A 17540-nucleotide genomic window follows, 5' to 3' on the forward strand; every position below is an offset into this window, starting at 1 on the left:
CCTCATTTTAACAGCACTGTGGGTGCCTGCACACCAAAGGACTGCAATGGTTGGGGAAGTTAGCTCATCACCACCTCCTCCAAGGCAATTAACAATGGACAATAAATGTTGGTCCACCAGCAACACTCTTAACCCCTGAATGAACATCAAAAAGCAATGAGAATCCTTTGACAGAGATGCATTTGCGTTTATAAAGTGCCTCTCATATCCTCAAGATATCCCAAAGCACTGTGAAACCAATCAATTACTTTTGGAAATGTTGTCGACATTCTTTGGTAAATGGATGTAGCAGTCAACCTGTGAAAACATTAACAAGCTGTGTCATATCATATGACCAACCAAATCCTTGGAACCATCAGAGGAGCAAGTTAGATTAAATTTGGCTTCAGGTCAATTGATTTCCCCTGTAAACTCAGAAGTAATTAACATAGGAAACATTTATTGAAACATTAGCTAAAATCTGATAGATTAATGTCCATAATGTTGTAGAACACATAAAAGTGAGATTTATTATGTTTGTATTGGTTCCTGGACTGGCAACACCTCAATTATAAAATGCTCGTCCTTATTTTCAAATCATCTTTGTAACCTACCCCAGCTCATCAAAATCTCTGTGCTTTTCCAATTCTGGGCCTCATTTGTACTCCCAATTTTGATCAGTTCACCAATGACTGTCATATCTTCAGATGACTAGGCTCCAAGGTTTACTGCACAGAAACTCTTCACCTCTCTCTCATCTCTTTTCAGGGACTGGTTCAAATCAACCTCATCGACCACGGTTTCAAACATCTAGCCTGACACGCCTTCACGAGGCTTGGCATCCTAAATTATTGGATGAAGACGCTTTAGATGCTCCAGCACATTAAAGGCATTTTATAAATGCAGGCTGTTGTTAATATATTAGAACATGCCAGGTTTGGTGCAGTGGGTAGAGTTTTGGCGGAATCTGTCATCTATACCTGCTCCAAATCGATTAATGTATGGGATAGATAATCAAAAAAGAGGGATATGGGATTTCATTATGTCCCCTGGATTGTCACAGTTTACTGACAGTAATTATATTATGCAAATTTGCACCATGCTTTTGATCATTTCATTACGGCATCATGCCAACAGTTTTGCTTCCTCTGACACATTTGTTCCCCACCAATATATGCTCCAAACACAAAGAAATAAATCACTCTCCTCTGCATGAATGGTTGTTATTTCCAATTTATAACACAGCGGTGTTTGGGGAGCAGAAACAAAGATGTAATTGGTATACAGATGCTGGATTAATATGTTAGGTGATTCATTGTCCAATGTGCAATATTTCCGGTAATTGATGCTTCAATCAATCACTGCATTGGAAAACAGGAGGCCAATGTTATGTTATCTCAGCCTTGGTCGATCTTGCATTCTGACAATTATTTATAGCTTTGCCGTGGAATTTTTCAGCTGCTCCCTCAGCTCCAGTTTTGCTATTGCGGAGAGATGCACTTCATCCGGCCCGTCAGCTATACGCAGAGTGCGTACCATGGAGTACCTGAAAGACACCAGATCTTCGTGAGTCTGACCGTGACATAGCTTGGCTGTAGTCTGACTGATGCCCAAATAATCACTGGATCCAAAACTGTACTGAATCTCAATGGGTCAGCATGGACACAATCTAGGAATAAGGGGTAAGCCATTCAGGACCGGAATGAGGAAGAACTCCTTTGCACAGAGAGTTGTGAACGTGTGCAATCCTCTATCACAGGAAGCTGTTGGAACCAGTTCATTAGATATATTCAGGAAGGAGCTGGATATGGCCTTTGAGGCTAAAGGGATCGAGGGGGATGCAGAAAAAACAGGAGTGGGATACTGAGATTGCATGATCGGCCATGATCGTATTGAATGGTGGGGCAGGCTCAAAGGGCCAAATGGCCTACTCCTGCACCTATTTTCTATGTGACATGATATCCAATTAAATCTGTGGAGGCAGAAAGAGGGAACACAGGAATACAATGAGATCATTTCGCCCTTTTAGCACGTTCCAAACCATTCAGTCAGGTTATGGCTGATCTGTGATCTAACCCCACATACCTGCCTGGTCCCCACTGTGTGGGCATTAAAATGCCATGATGCATGTACAGTTTGCAGTTTAACCTTGCATTCTGCCCTGCTCTAGAGATGCATGAGTGGAGGGCAACACTCAAAACGTTCAATTCAGCTGAGCGAACAGTCCAGCGACTTTATCAGTAGATCATCAATCCAGAGACCCAGCCAATGCCCTGGGCACCAGGGTTCGAAACTGACCACAGCAGATGGTGGACTTTTAATTCAACAAAATCTGGAATTGTCAATTGTCAAAAAACACTCATCTGGCTCACTAATGTCCTTTAGGGAAGGAAACTGCCGTCCTTACCTGCTCTGGCCTACATGTGACTCCAGACCCACAGCAATGTGGTCGACTCATATCTGCCCTCTGGGCAATTATGGATGGACAATAAATACTGCTGTAGCCAACACTGCTCACAATGAATAAAAATAAGAAAGCAGAATTATGAAACACGAACGCTGGGTCTAGCCAGTGATGTCCTCAGCATTGAATGATGAAAAAGACCACTCAGATCACCTGTAATTTCAGTGAATAGCGGAACAGGTTTGAGGGGCCAAATGGCCTACTCCAACTTCTATTTAGTACATTTAATGTTTTGAGTTTCACAATGAATGGCTGGTTGAACACACACAGTGCTCTTCCCAGTGAAGAAATCTATTTAATTCATTGTGGGTCCAACATGGCTCCTCTTAGACTGTGACCCAAAGTCTAAATCACCCTCCACATTATTTCTGACTGTGGGAGGCTTAGCTCCACTGGATCTGTGGATGAAGCGTGAAGCTATGTTTCCAGGCTCTTTATATTCATCACCCCGCAGGACAGAGCCACTACAGGCCAGCTGGAAATAGCTGGAGGGACAATTTCTCAAAGGAGAAAGCTCAGACCAAGTCAATCTCCATGCGCTCTCTGGGAAGAACCTAGGGAGATGCAGAATTGCCGTCCCAATTTTTGGGCGAGGATATGTGAGCGATAGCAGAGGGTGTGAAGAGTGAAGATGTTGATATGGGGTGCTGGAGCAAGACAGAGACCAGCCTTCGTGGTGGTACAATAAGCCACACAAATGGTGGAAGACCTTATTTTTCTGGACAGTCACTAAGTAATGACCACCGAGTCTCCAGGTACATCTGAAAGCTTGGTTTTAGCAAAACAGCGTATGCTGGGGCCTACCATAAAAATCTGTACGCTGCCATGATTTTGTTTTTGCATATCTCTCAGCACTGTCTAGGAGCTGAACTGCAGCATGTGATATTTGTGATAATTGCTCCAGTGTGCACATTGATACTCACATGTGTGCCAGAGGAAGATCCTCGGAGACTCCACATGCTCCATAGACCTGAATAGCACAGTCCACCACTTTACAGGCCATTCTTGGAGCAACAACTTTTATCATGGCAATCTGGGGTGACAGAAAACAGCAAGGAGTCAGACAAACAGCATCACTTCTTAAAACATTATAGGGAGGATATTTGATCCTATGTGACTGTATGAGCTCTCCACACAGACCGTCCTTAATTATATACTCGAGTAAACTTTATGCAGGATGGCCATTAATTGGGGTTTCTCTCAAGTGCACCTCAGTTGTAGTAAGGGTCTCTGCATATTTGCTTGAGTTAGGAGTTGCATGCTTGTAAAGTGTCATTCTGTTAATAAACATCAGGCAGAGATTAGTTCTGATACAATGTGGCAATTTAAAATAATACAGTTGTCCTTTCCCCACCACCCTGTGAACATTTCCTTTACAGGTATTTATTCAACTCTCTGTTGAAAATTACAGTTGAATCTGCTTCCACTACACTTTCAAGCTCTGCATTTGAGATCATTAAAAACTCATTTCGTAAAATATTTTACTTCAGCTTGTAAGAGACCACATCGTTCATTTTTTGGCACTTTAAGCCAAAACAAAAGTTGGACTGGCACATAGCCGAAATAGCAGGAGGGTTTTGCAATGCGAAATTCAAAATGCTGCATTCTTTTAGAGCTGTACAATACAAATGGAGTGTTTTGAAGCTGTGAGGGGGCAGGCCAGGGAGAATCATCCAGAGCCTGCAGACAGAAAGCATCCATCTCTTCCTCTTGCTCTCACCATGCGGGAAAAATACAGAAAAACCAAGAAAGCTTACAGGAAGAATTCTAAAACAAGTAAAGACCTAGGTCCACCTCATCCACCAGCAAACCAAAGACCAACAGCCACCCTACTGACAACAGTGTGTCTTCATTGCAAAAAGAATTGAGAGAAAAATAACTTTTCACTCAGAGGTCTGAAACTTCAACCTTTGGAGTTTTGTTTACCCTGTTTATATTATTTTTCCACCCACGTCACATGTGCTTAAATGTGAATGCGTGCATGTGTATTTGGAGTTTTGACAGGGAATAGTTTAAGTTGCATAATAGTGGAATTTATTAGAAATCCTTAGCAAGTGGGCTCTGATTGGTGGGATGTATTTCCATGGCAACATGTGTTTTTTCTTTATTCTGTGATACTCAAGTATACACTGCACTAATGCCAACCCACATTAAAGTACAATTGCATTGGCTCTAATGAAATGAGGGATTTCTCCCAATTAGAGCGATATCAGTAGTTCTACTTGACTGGTTGTAGGTGAGCATTCAGTACTTCCAGCACTGAAATTCTCTAAACTGGCAAAGGGGACTGCTCAGCAGAGGTTAAAGTAGCTCAGAAGGATTGCTCAGAATTGCTGTTCACAGGCGTCCTAGCCTATCATCCTCATATTCATAAAGAACATGGCCTGGCATGACCCAGGGCAGCACGGTGGTTCAGTGCTTAGTGCTGCTGCCTCACAGCGCCAGGGACCCGGGTTTGATTCCAGCCTCGGGCAACTGTCTGTGTAGCGTCTGCACATTCTCCCTGTGTCTGCGTGGGTTTCCCCAGGGTCCTCCGGTTTCCTCCCACAGTCCAAAGATGTGTTGGTTAGATGGATGGGCTCAGGCTAAATTGCCCAGGGGTTAGCCATGGGGGAAAATAGAGGGTAGGGGTGTGGGTGGGATGCTCCTTTTTGGAGGGGTGATGTGGACTCAATGGCCTGCTTCCACACTGTCAGGATTGTATGATTCTGCCTGACACTTCTAACAGGCATAAATGAGCCATGTTTGAGTTCTTACTGCGATCCTAAATTGTTCATTAGTGAGATCATTAACACACTTAGAATTGTTCTTCAAGTGTTGCCCAATCATCCCTAACAGTAGATGTTTTAGGTTTCGCAAGCACTGGCTGGTTATGTCTTACCTCCTTCCTTGCTGGCACCATTCCCAAAGTATCAATTGTACTGGCTGCTTTAAGTGTAAGCAGTCGCGCTTGTTCGATGGCAATGCGACACTCAGCTATCCAATGAGCAATTACTTCCTGCAGACATGGGAAAGTGAAAAGTCCTTAGTGATAAAGTTATGTTCAACATCCACCATAAGTACACCCAGCATAACAAACTGTATGAAACGCGGAAAGATTAAGCCATCTCTTCGACAGATATCTCAATTCCACAATCTGAAAAATTAGACACCTATGCCAGCTGTACATTGGCAGTGAGGGGCAGTAGCTTGGTACAATGCATCATGAACGCTTCAGGCGATACCAACATCATTTCAAAATCAGACATCTTCCAAAGATTTTCGGCAACTGGTACTAAAATATGCAGAAGCTATTAAATAAAGTGCTTTATTACTAGTAGTGTGTACTCATTATCTTGTTTTTAAACTCCTCCATGGTCTCATCACTCCCGATCCCTGCAACTCTACAATCCTTCCTTCTAAAGAGAATCTAACCATCTCCTTGAACTTCAAGGGTATAATCATCACTGAATCCCCCACTATAACTATTCTGGGGGTCCCCATAGACTAGAAACCGAACTGGACTAGTCAGACTGAATATTGTGACTACAACAGAAAGTCAAGGCTATGAATACTACAGCAAATAGCCCACCTCCTGACTCCCCAGAGCATGTTCACCACCTATAAAGGAACAAGTCGCAAGTGTGATGGAATACAGCCATGCAGTCATAGAGTTATACAGCATGGAAACCAATCCTTCAGTCCAACCAGTCCATGCCAAACATAATCCCAAATAAACTAGTCTCTCCTGCCTGCTCATGGCCAAAATACCGTCAAGCTTTTCCTATTCATGTACTTATCTAAATATCTTTTAAATGTTGTAACTGTGCCCACATTCACCACTGCCTCTGGAAGTTCATTCCACACATAAATCACCCTCTGTGTAAACAATTTGCCCCTCATGTCTATTTTAGATCTTTCCACTCTCATCTTAAAAAAAGCCCCCTGGTCTTGAAATCTCCCATCCTAGGGAAAAAGACACCTCCCATTAACCCTATCTACACCCCTCATGATTTCATAAACCTCTGTAAGGTCACCTCTCAAACTCCTACACACCGGTGAAAAAAGTCCCAGCCAATCCAACCCTTCTTTATAACTTAAACCTTCCATACCCAGTAACGTCCTGGTAAATCTCTTCTGAACCCTCTTGAGCTTAATAATATCCTTCCTGTAACAGGGTGATCAGAACTGGACACAGTGTTCCAGAAGAGGTTTCACTAATGTCTCATAAAACTTCAGCATTACTTTTCAAGTCTTATTTTCAAAGAACTTAGCAATGATGGCAAGCGTGCTAAACACCTTGTTAACCATCCTGTCTACATGTGACACAAACTTCAAAGAATTATGTACCCAAACCCCTGGGTACTCCCACTTGCCTGGATAGGGACAGATCCAACAACACTCACGAAGCTTGACACCAACCAGCAGCCAGCTTGATTGATACCACATCCACCTTCCCGATTCACTCCTCACAATGCCAGCAGTGTGCACCATCTATAGGATGCGTTGCAGCAACTCGCCATAGTGCTTTCAATAGAACCTTGCAAACCCACAGCCTCTAGCACCAGGAAGGACAAGATCAGCAGATATGTGGGAAACCTTAGCCCGCAAGCTTCTCTCCATGCCACTCGCTATCCTAACTTGGAAATATATCACCATTTCTTCCCTGTCACTGAGATCAAAGTGATAACTCTTGCCAACAGGAATCCTACATCCCAAGCAGTGCTACGGCTGGAGAAGGCAGGTGACCACCACCTTCTCCAAGGTAAATAAGGCTGCGTAATAAATGCTGGCCTAAATTAGATGCCGTGAATAAATACAAAGAAAGATCCCTGCACTTCTCCCAATGTGGTTTCCTTTGTTAGCTCTATTTCAAACACTCCTTGATTACTAACTCTGCTTTCAGCTGCCTAGTCCCTCAGTAAATCTCTGACCTCTCCCATTTAGATACTTCTTAAAACTTCTTTCTTTCAGTATGGGGGGAGGCAATGGCCTAGTGGTATTATCGCTGGACTGTTGATCCACAGACCCAGGTAATGTTTTGGGGGACCTGGGTTCGAATCCCACAATGGCAAACGGTGGAAATCAAATTCAACAAATACCTGGAATGAACAATCTAATGATGGACATGAACCATTGTCAATTGTTGGTAAAACCCATCTGGTTCACTGATGTCCTTTAAGGAAGGAAACTGCCATCTTTACCTGGTGTGGCCTACATGTGACTCCAGACCCACAGCAATATGGTTGGCTCTTAACTGCACTCCGGGCAATTAGGGATGGACAATAAATGCTGTCTAGCTAGCAATGCTCTCATCCCATGAATGAATAAGGAAAAAAAAGTAAATTCATCTCTCACAATACTTCCTTATATTGCTCAATAAGAACGTAAGATGAAGGCCATTCAGCCCATTAAGCCTGTCCTGCCATCCAGTGAGATCATGGCAGATCTGATAATCCTCAACTCCACATTCCTTCTTTTACCTCATAGCCTTCAATTCCTTTCCTGATTAAAAATTTGTCTATCTCAGCCTCGAATTTACTTCATGACCTCACTAATGATTCCAGGCTGGGTCCTTAAATATATTCGAGGCTGAGATAGAGAGCTTTTAAATCAACAAGAAAATCAGAGGTTATGGAGAAAAGGCAGAACGGTTGAATTGAGGATTATCATAGAATCATTGAGTCATGGAAACAGACCCCTCGGCCCAACTAGTCCATGCTGAATATAATCCCAAACTAAACTAGTCCTACCTGCCTGCATTTGGCCTTCACCCCTCTAAACATTTCCTATTCATGAACTTATCCAAATGTCTTTTAAATGTTGTAATTATACCAGCATCCACTACTTCCTCTGGCAGTTCATTCCACACATGAACCACTCCCTGCATAAAAACGTTGCCCTTCCTGCGCTTCTTAAATCTTTCTCCTCTCACCTTAAAAATATACCCCCTAGTTTATAACTCCCCCACCCTGGGGGAAAGACCTTTGCTAATCAACCTATGCATGCCCCTCATGACTTTATAAACCTCGATAAGGTCACCCCTCAACCTCCTACGCTCTAGCAAAGAGAGTTCCAGCCTTTCCACTCTATTTTTATATCTCAAACCCTCCAGTCCCGGTAACATCCTGGTAACTTTTTTCTGTGCCCTCTCGAATTTAATAATACCCAGCCATGATCTCATTAAATGGTGGAGCAGACTCAAAGGGCTGAAGGGCCTGCTTCTACTGCTAGGTCTAATGGTCTTATGGGTTTAATTAGCCTTTGGGAGGTGATGCCAATCACAAAGCACCATCCTCGCACACAGCAATAGTCTGTCAGTGCCTACAGACCAGGAGGAATGGGTAAATAATAATGACGCACAGCTGAGTTCCCATCTGTACCTAATTTGCTTTTTACACGGCATTGTGAGAGAGTGGCAGGTCAACTCTTAACCATTTGAACCCATGTTATGGTCATTGTGCCTTGGCACTTCCTGTTTGTACAGCTGCTACTTCATCAGGGCACGCACTGCCTACTACAACAGGCAATTTCAGAGGTCCTCTGCACCTAACTCCCACTGACTCCTGCTACCCTGGTCACACATCTGCAAAATGAGTGTTTTGCTTTTTGTTGGAAATTGAGGAGCGGGCACCTCGTTCACTGACCCTCATTTCCCAGCCATTGTGTCCCTGATTGGCCTTCCAGATGTAAAGGTCCTGGGGTGGAACCTGGGCCTCTGGCTTGGACGGGGGACAAGGGGCACACCACAGGACTGCCACTGTTCACTGTGTTTGTTTTATGTTTACAGGATTATTGAAGGAAGATTTAGATGAGTCAGCTTGGACTGGAAAAACAGGAAATTCTTGATCCTGCAATTTAGCACATGATCTAACATGTATAAATGGAAAGAAGAGGCGTAAATGACATAATATTGGAACATTTTCATAACAAGACACGATGACTCATGTGTCACATGCAAACCAATCGACATGGATCAATTTAAAACCTTACACACGTTAACCCACGTGACAATATTCGTGCCTCTCTTATTTTAATCTAAGTTTAACCTTCGTCTTTTAACTGCAAATGAACCTGAATTACTAGCAAAAGTTAATCTGAAACCACAGTTAAAGCATGAACGAATACAGTGTCCACTAGAGCTTTTCAATTATTAGGTTCTCACTATTAATGTGACAAAAGAGCATGAACATCTGATGCCATCGATTGGCAGAATTTTCATGAAGTATCTTGTGTGTATGTAACTTTTGAAATTGTGTGAATTACTGTTCTTTCTGTTAATCACTTAACACCAGAAGCAGTATACAAGAATGACAGAGACAACAAAATGTGAGGCTGGATGAACACAGCAGGCCAAGCAGCATCTCAGGAGCACAAAAACTGACGTTTCGGGCCTAGACCCTTCATCAGAGGATTCAGTTATGGGGATAGATTGGAAATTAGTGTCAGCGCAGGCTTGGAGGGCCGAAGGGCCTGTTCCTGTGCTGTTTTGTTCTTTGCTCTTTCTTTGAAAAGGTTGGGAGTGTTCTTCCTGGAGAGAGGAAGGTTAAGAGGAGCAAAAACAGAAGTTGCTGGAAAAGCTCAACAGGTCTGGCAGCATCTGTGAAGGAGAAAACAGAGTTAACGTTTTGGGTCCGGTGACCCTTCCTCAGAACAGGACCAGACCCAAAACGTTAACTCTGATTTTTTTTTCCCTTCACAGATGCTGCCAGACCTCCTGAGCTTTTCCAGCAAATTTCTGGTGTTGTTTCTGATTTACAGCATCCGCACTTCTTTCGGTTTTTACCAAAAACAGAGAGTATGGATTTAGAGAGATTTAACATGCAAAAGGAGCAATGGTGAAGTGAGGAAATATTTTTTCACTCTGTCAGTAATTAGGGTCTGGAATGCATTACCTGGAGGTGAAGTGGATGAGGGTCAGATGAGGCATTCAAAGGGCATTGAATGATTATTTGAATAAAACTAATGTACAAGGGTCTGGGGAGCAGCTGGAAATTGGCACTGGGTAATGATGCTCGATTAATGAGTGGGATAAGCACACTGGACTGACAGGCATCCTCCTGCATTGTCACACACTTGTGATCCTGTGAAGTGTATGGATAAATGAAGTGTGCAAGAATAACACGGTGTTTGCAAGCTTCAAAAACTGCACGCCTTGTGTAAATCTGATGCCAATAACATTAAGACATTGAAAAAACAGGCTGCAGCAACAGGAACTTAATATAACCACTTAAACAAGTCAATCAAAAAATCACAACAGTTATCTCCAGTTGACAAATCAGTTTCTGCTGAGATAATCATTTTATGTGAGTCTGGGCTCTTAGCTATGACTCTAGGAGTGGAATGTGTGTCATAACCATAGGACCATACGACCACAAGAAAGAGGAGTGGAAGTAAGGCCATTCGGCCCATCAAGTCCACTCCGCCATTTAAATCATGGCTGATGGGCATTTCAACTCCACTTCCCTGCACTCTCCCCGTAGCCCTTGATTCCCTGTGACAATAAGAATTTGTCGATCTCTGCCTTGAAGGCATCCAACGTCCCGGCCTCCACTGCACTCTGCGGCAATGAATTCCACAAGCCCACCACTCTCTGGCTGAAGAAATGTTGTCTCATTTCAGTTTTAAATTTACCCCCTCTAATTCTAAGGCTGTGCCCAGGGGTCCTAGTCTCCCTGCCTAACGGAAACAACTCCCTAGCGTCCACCCCTTCTAAGCCACACTTTATCTTGTAAGTTTCTATTAGATCTCCCCTCAACCTTCTAAACTCTAATGAGTACAATCCCAGGATCCTCAGCCGTTCATCATAAGCTAAACCTACCATTCCAGGGATCATCCGTGTGAATCTCCGCTGGACACGCTCCAGGGTTAGTACGTCCTTCCTGAGGTGTGGGGCCCAAAATTGGACACAGTATTCTAAATGGGGCCTAACTAGAGCCTTATAAAGCCTCAGAAGCACATCACTGCTTTTATATTCCAACCCTCTTGAGATAAACGACAACATTACATTCACTTTCTTAATCACGGACTCTGCCTGCAAGTTAAGCTTTAGAGAATCCTGGACCAACATTCCCAGGTCCCTTTGCACTTCTGATTTGCGAATTTTCTCACCATTTAGAAAATAGTCCATGCCTGTTTCTCTTTTCCAAAGTGCAAAACCTCGCATTTACTCACATTGAATTTCATCAGCCATTTCCTGGATCACTCTCCTAAACTGTCTAAATCTTTCTGCAGCTTCCCCACCTCCTCAGTACTACCTGCCTGTCCACCTATCTTTGTATCAACGGCAAACTTCGCCAGAATGCCCCCAGTCCCTTCATCTAGATCATTAATATATAAGGTGAACAGCTGTGGCCCCAACACTGAACCCTGCGGGACACCACTCGTCACCGGTTGCCATTCCGAGAAAGAGCCTTTTATCCCAACTCTCTGCCTTCTGTCAGACAGCCAATCCTCAATCCAAGCCAGTAGCTCACCTCGAACACCATTGGCCCTCACTTTGCTCAGCAGCCTCCCGTGAGGCACTGTATCAAAGGCCTTTTGAAAGTCTAGATAGGTAACATCTACTGGGTTTCCCTGGTCTAACATACCTCTACAAAGAATTCTAACAGGTTTGTCAGGCACGACCTCCCCTTACTAAATCCATGCTGACTTGTTTTAATCTGACCCTGCTGTTTCAGGAATTTAGAAATCTCATCCTTGACAATGGATTCTAGAATTTTACCAACTACCGAGGTCAGGCTAATCGGCCTATAATTTTCCATCTTTTGCCTTGATCCTTTCTTAAACAAGGGGGTTACAACAGCAATTTTCCAATCATCTGGGACTTGCCCTGACTCCAGTGACTTTTGAAAGATCACGACCAAAGCCTCCGCTATTTCCTCAGCCACCTCCCTCAGAACTCTAGGATGTAGCCCATCGGGGCCAGGAGACTTATCAATTTTTAGACCTTTTAGCTTTTCTAGCACTTTCTCTTTTGTAATGCCTACCGTACTCAACTCTGCCCCCTGGCTCTCCCTAATTGTTGGCATACTACTCATGTCTTCCACTGAGAAGACTGATGCAAAGTTCTTATTAAGTTCTTCAGCTATTTCCTTATCTCCCATCACTAGCCTTCCAGCATCAATTTGGAGCGGCCTAATATCTACTTTTGCCTCTCATTTGTTTCTTACGTATTGAAAGAAGCTTTTACTATAATTTCTGATATTACTAGCTAGCCTACCTTCATATTTGATCCACTCCTTCCTTATTGGTCTCTTTGTTATCCTCTGTTTGTTTTTGTAGCCTTCCCAATCTTCTGATTTCCCAGTGCTCTTGGCCACTTTATAGGCTGTCTCTTTTTCTTTGATATATTTCCTGACTTCCTTTGTCAGCCATGGCTGTCTAATCCCACCCCGAATAATCTTTCTTTTCTTTGGGATGAATCTCTGTACTGTGTCCTCAATTACGCCCAGAAACTCCTGCCATTGTTGGTCTACTGTCTTCCCCGCTAGGCTCTGCTTCCAGTCGATTTTCATCAATTCTTCTCTCATGCCCCTGTAATTACCTTTATTTAACTGTAACACCATTACATCCGATTTTGCCTTCTCTCTTTCAAAGTGCAGACTGAACTCTACCATATTATGATCGCTGCCTCCTAAGTGTTCCCTTACTTTAAGGTCTTTTATAAAGTCTGGCTCATTACATAGCACTAAGTCCAAAATAGCCTGCTCCCTTGTGGACTCCATCACAAGCTGTTCCAAAAGCCATCCTGCAAACATTCCATGAATTCTCTTTCTTTGAATCCACCAGCAACATTATTCACCCAATCCACCTGCGTATTGAAGTCCCCCATGATCACCGTGATCTTGCCTTTCTGACATGCCCTATTTATTTCTCGGTGCATCTTGCGCCCCTGGTCCTGATCACTGTTAGGAGGTCTGTACATAACTCCCATTATAGTTTTTTTGCTTTGTGGTTCCTCAATTCCACCCACACAGACTCCACATCTTCTGACCCTATGTCATTTAGTGCCGTAGACTTAATTCCATTCTTAACTAACAAGGCAACCCCACCCCCTCTGCCCACCTCCCTGTCTTTTCGATATGTTGTGAATCCTTGGATGTTTAACTGCCAGTCCTGAGCTCCCTGCAACCATGTCTCTGTGATGCCTACCACATCATAATCATTCAAGAGGATTTGTGCTGTTAATTCATCTACTTCATGCAAATACAATGGTCTGTGACTGCTCATGTTACAAATCTGACCCTAGCAGCTCAAGATGAACCAAGGTATAATTGCTTGACCAGAAGTGGCCAACAAACAAGCCATAAGTGGCCTCATGAATGAGAGGATCCTGGTGAGGATGCAGTGTGAAAAGAGTATTTCCTCACATCGCACATGCTTCTTTGGCAAAACTCCTCAAAACTGTGCCCTGCAGTTCTCAAGCTATTTAACAAGCAGGAACGGTTTCCCCCTGTCGATTCTGCCTGACCCCCTCTGGATTCTGTAAACTTTTGTCAGCTTTGTCCTCTCCAAGGAAAATAATCCAATCTTCTCCAATCTAGCCCATAACTGATACAAAAACAGAAATTGCTGGAGAAGCTCGGCAGATCTGGCAGCATGCAAGAAGTGAAACCAGAGTTAACGTTTCGTGTCGAGTGACCCTTCCTCAGAGCCTTCAATTTTCACATAACTGAAGTGTCTCATCACTGGAACCATTCTTGTAAACCTCTTCTGTGCTCTCTCCATTGAATTCACATCCTTCCCGTAATGTGGTCCCTTATTCTGTACAAAACTCCAGCTGAGGTTTAACCAGTGTCCTATATGAGTTCATCATACACCTCCCGCCCCGCTCTCGTACTCTGTGCCTCTATCCATGAAACCTAGAATACTGATTATTTTATTAACTGGCCTCTGCATCTATCCTGCCACCTTAATAACTTCAGCACGTCTGCTCAACTTTCTGTGCTCCTACACACTCCTTTAGAGTTATACATTGTATTTTATACTGATTCTTTGAGCCAAAGTATATCATCTCACAATTCTCCGCATTGAACATCATCTGCGTCACCCACAAAATGCAGATCATTTACATGTATCAGGAAATGCAAGAGCCATAATACTGACTCCTGGGAAACTCCATAATCTTTCCTTCAGGCCAAAAGATACCAATTAACCATTACCATCCATTTCCTATCCCTCGGCCAATTTTGTTTGGAGTTGGTCTCAACACATTTGCACAACGAAAGGTGCTCATTAATAACCAGTGATTCAAATAGCAGGTCAGGCCCTATCAGGACACATTGAAAGAAAGACACCAACCTTTTCCAGCAGGTGTCCTTACTGCTCGCAGAGGAGAACAGCTTTAAGCTAATGAGATGGTGAGAAAGTGACAAGAGTTTTGGCCAGGGTTAAAATCTGCACATTCCGAGAGAGTGAGTCAGTATTTGCTTACATACGAACGAGAATTTGACTATCTGACAGAGGGCAAGCATTCAAAAATTTTCATCCATTCCAAACCTGCCATCTGCAAAGAATAAATGCTACAATTCTTGTTGGAAACACTGCTCCCTTCCTCTGTTGCATATTGCCAGTGAATATTTCACATAGCTTCCAAATGACTGACCTTGGAGGCAAAATGAAAATCCAACTTCCAGGAAAACAAAACAGTGCTGTGCTAAGCCATTACTGCCTGCTTTTAGCAGTTCAGTTGAGTTCATTTAGCTTTCAAAACTCATGAAAAGTTAGTGGGCCCTCTCGGAATGTGGCCTTATTAGTGACTGCATTCACATGATAGAATTCTCTTGGATACTGTAGGGGCTGCCCCTGTTTATGGTAACATGCGGTGGTGGGTGGGGCTCAGGTGCTAATTCCTGGTCACCCTATCTCTGGTTCCACATGACCAGTGACATTCCTCCAATAATTCCATTTTCAAATCCTGACTAAAATAATTATGAAGATGAAATGCCCAAATGAAGGGGATGTCAGCTCTTAAGCAAGTAACTAACCAATTAACTATCAGTAGCACCTTTAAAAGGCTCTGTGACAAAGCACAATATTTTAAAGGATACTCAACAAATTAAATCATCATATAATTTCTGGAGCTGGTTATCCATCACCAATCCCTGCAATATCCATTGGTTGCACAGGGATTGAAGTGAGCATTGCTTGCTTCCTGAAGATACAGGAGGGTCAGGCTGTCTGGTTAGACAATCTTCTCAACTGCCCGCTGTGTGCAGCCTGTCAATGGTCACCTCACCAGCTAACAAAGGACATGCTCCAAACTGGCCAAAGATCAGGAGGGAAGTCTAAACCCAATGTGGGTCCATGAGAAAGTGGGTTTTAAACGCGTATGAGGACCGTGGGCTTTACAGTAGCGTATGGAAATAATGCGGTTTGGCTTATCCTGTATAAAGCGGCGGTTTTGATCTCGGCTGGAGTGGTGTGCCTGATTCAGGGTATCACACTTTGTGAGGCCTGCGAACGAGCACATGAAGCTTTTAAGGAGAATGCAGAAAAGATGGACAAATACTGTAGTTACGAGGTAACATTGGAAAGGCTGAACCCTCACGGGGGTTGCAAGGAGATTTGACGGAAGTGTCTGCATAAAGAAACTGTGACCTCAGAAAGTCTGACTGAAATAACTCCACCAAAGCCAGTACCCCATTACCAAGTGAGCCCTTATTTCCACATGGAATGTCCTTGGCACTGACCCAGCTCTCTCAGAGCCAGCTCTCAGAGTGAATAGCACCTCCCAACACTCCTGTTTTTAATCTGTCAGCCAGAGCTCCCTGATTGGACCAGATATTCTACGAGTTCCACCTGGCTGATCTGATTACTCTGATGGGTGTAGGACGGGGATGTTGGGTGAGGAAGTGAGGGGTGGGGGAGTTGGGGTGGGAGTGTAGGGTAGGGTAGAGAGGTGGGATGTGGGGGTGGGGGAAATGGGGAGGGAATTGATGGGTGTGGGTGTGGCGGGAGTGGGCTGGGGGTGTTGGGGCTGAAAAGTGGGTGGGTGGTAAGTTGGGGCATGGGAGTAGGGAACTGGGGGGAGTTGGAGGGAGTTAGAAGGCGTGGGTCGGGGGGAGTGGAACGGAGGGTTGGGGCTGTATGGTGGGGGTGTGGGGGTGGGGGAATTGGAAGGAGTTGGGGGAATTGGAAGGAGTTGGAGGGTGTGGGTGTGGGGGGAGTGGAATGGGGGGGATTGGAGCTGTAAGATGGGGGTGTGGGGGTGGGGGAATTGGAAGGAGTTGGGGGAATTGGAAGGAGTTGGAGGGTGTGGTTATGGGGAGAGTGGAAAGTGGGGTCGGGGCTGTAAGGTGGGGTGTGGGGTGGAGGAGTGTTTGGTGGGGGTGGTTGGGATGAGTATATCAGGATCTAATTGCTGATGCTGTAAGAATCTTCTGTGTTAGAGTTGGGACTGGGGCTGCTGAGCTTGAGTTGGAGACAGAGCCCTGAGCCATGATTTCTGTAACTGCCCCTGGCATTGACCATGACAACAACTGAACATCACCCTCCAAACGTCCAATTCAACAACTTCCATCCCCTTCCCTCTCCAAATTATCGCACCAGCCTGGGGTCACACTGGGCTGATACAACAGAGTTGGGAAACAATACCTTGGGATAGAAAGAGAAAGTACTGGATTGGCTCAGCAGATCTGTCAGCGTCTATGGCGAGAGGGTCAGAGTTAACATTTCGGATTAGATATAATTCTTCATCACTTGGAAAACAGAACTGCTTGAGCAACAGGGCTGTTTATCACTGACTATTAGCACGGCTGCTGTAGTTCTTCTTAGCCAGGCATCCCAGTTAATACGGACAGTTTCTCACCGTACAAACATAAACATCATCTGTTCTTCAAGCTGCAATACTGTCCTCATTGCGCGGCAGCGTCTGTTAGAATGCTTATCATTTTAACAGATGTTGCAAAATGATACATGTCGCTTTCTGCCCAACAATTGGCAACGTGCAAAATCTGCTTCCTCATTCTGCATCTTGCTCTGTGGCCTTTACAGCTGTGGGGCCATAAATCCCTCAGAAGCCTGCTCGAAAGTCACGTCACTTGGTCACGATTGACCTTAAAACCTGCCAGCAACCGGTATACAAATGGTTAATTCGTTATGAGCTTCACAAGGC

General features: G+C 44.1%; 1 protein-coding gene across 1 annotated transcript in view; it reads right to left on the bottom strand.

The window, feature by feature from the left end:
- Positions 1 to 533: 533 nt before the first annotated feature.
- The window catches only part of acad11 (acyl-CoA dehydrogenase family, member 11), a 145986-nt gene continuing 128979 nt past the window's right edge, over positions 534 to 17540 (bottom strand). The window contains exons 19-21 of the mRNA XM_059652195.1: positions 5325 to 5441; positions 3367 to 3476; positions 534 to 1525 (exon numbers count right to left, since the gene is read on the bottom strand). Coding sequence (XP_059508178.1) covers positions 1411 to 1525; positions 3367 to 3476; positions 5325 to 5441 — 342 coding nt within the window. The 3' untranslated portion in view covers positions 534 to 1410. The remainder of the gene's footprint in view (positions 1526 to 3366; positions 3477 to 5324; positions 5442 to 17540) is intronic.

The sequence above is a fragment of the Stegostoma tigrinum genome, chromosome 2, assembly GCF_030684315.1.
Source record: "Stegostoma tigrinum isolate sSteTig4 chromosome 2, sSteTig4.hap1, whole genome shotgun sequence".
Taxonomy (NCBI): Eukaryota; Metazoa; Chordata; class Chondrichthyes; order Orectolobiformes; family Stegostomatidae; genus Stegostoma; species Stegostoma tigrinum.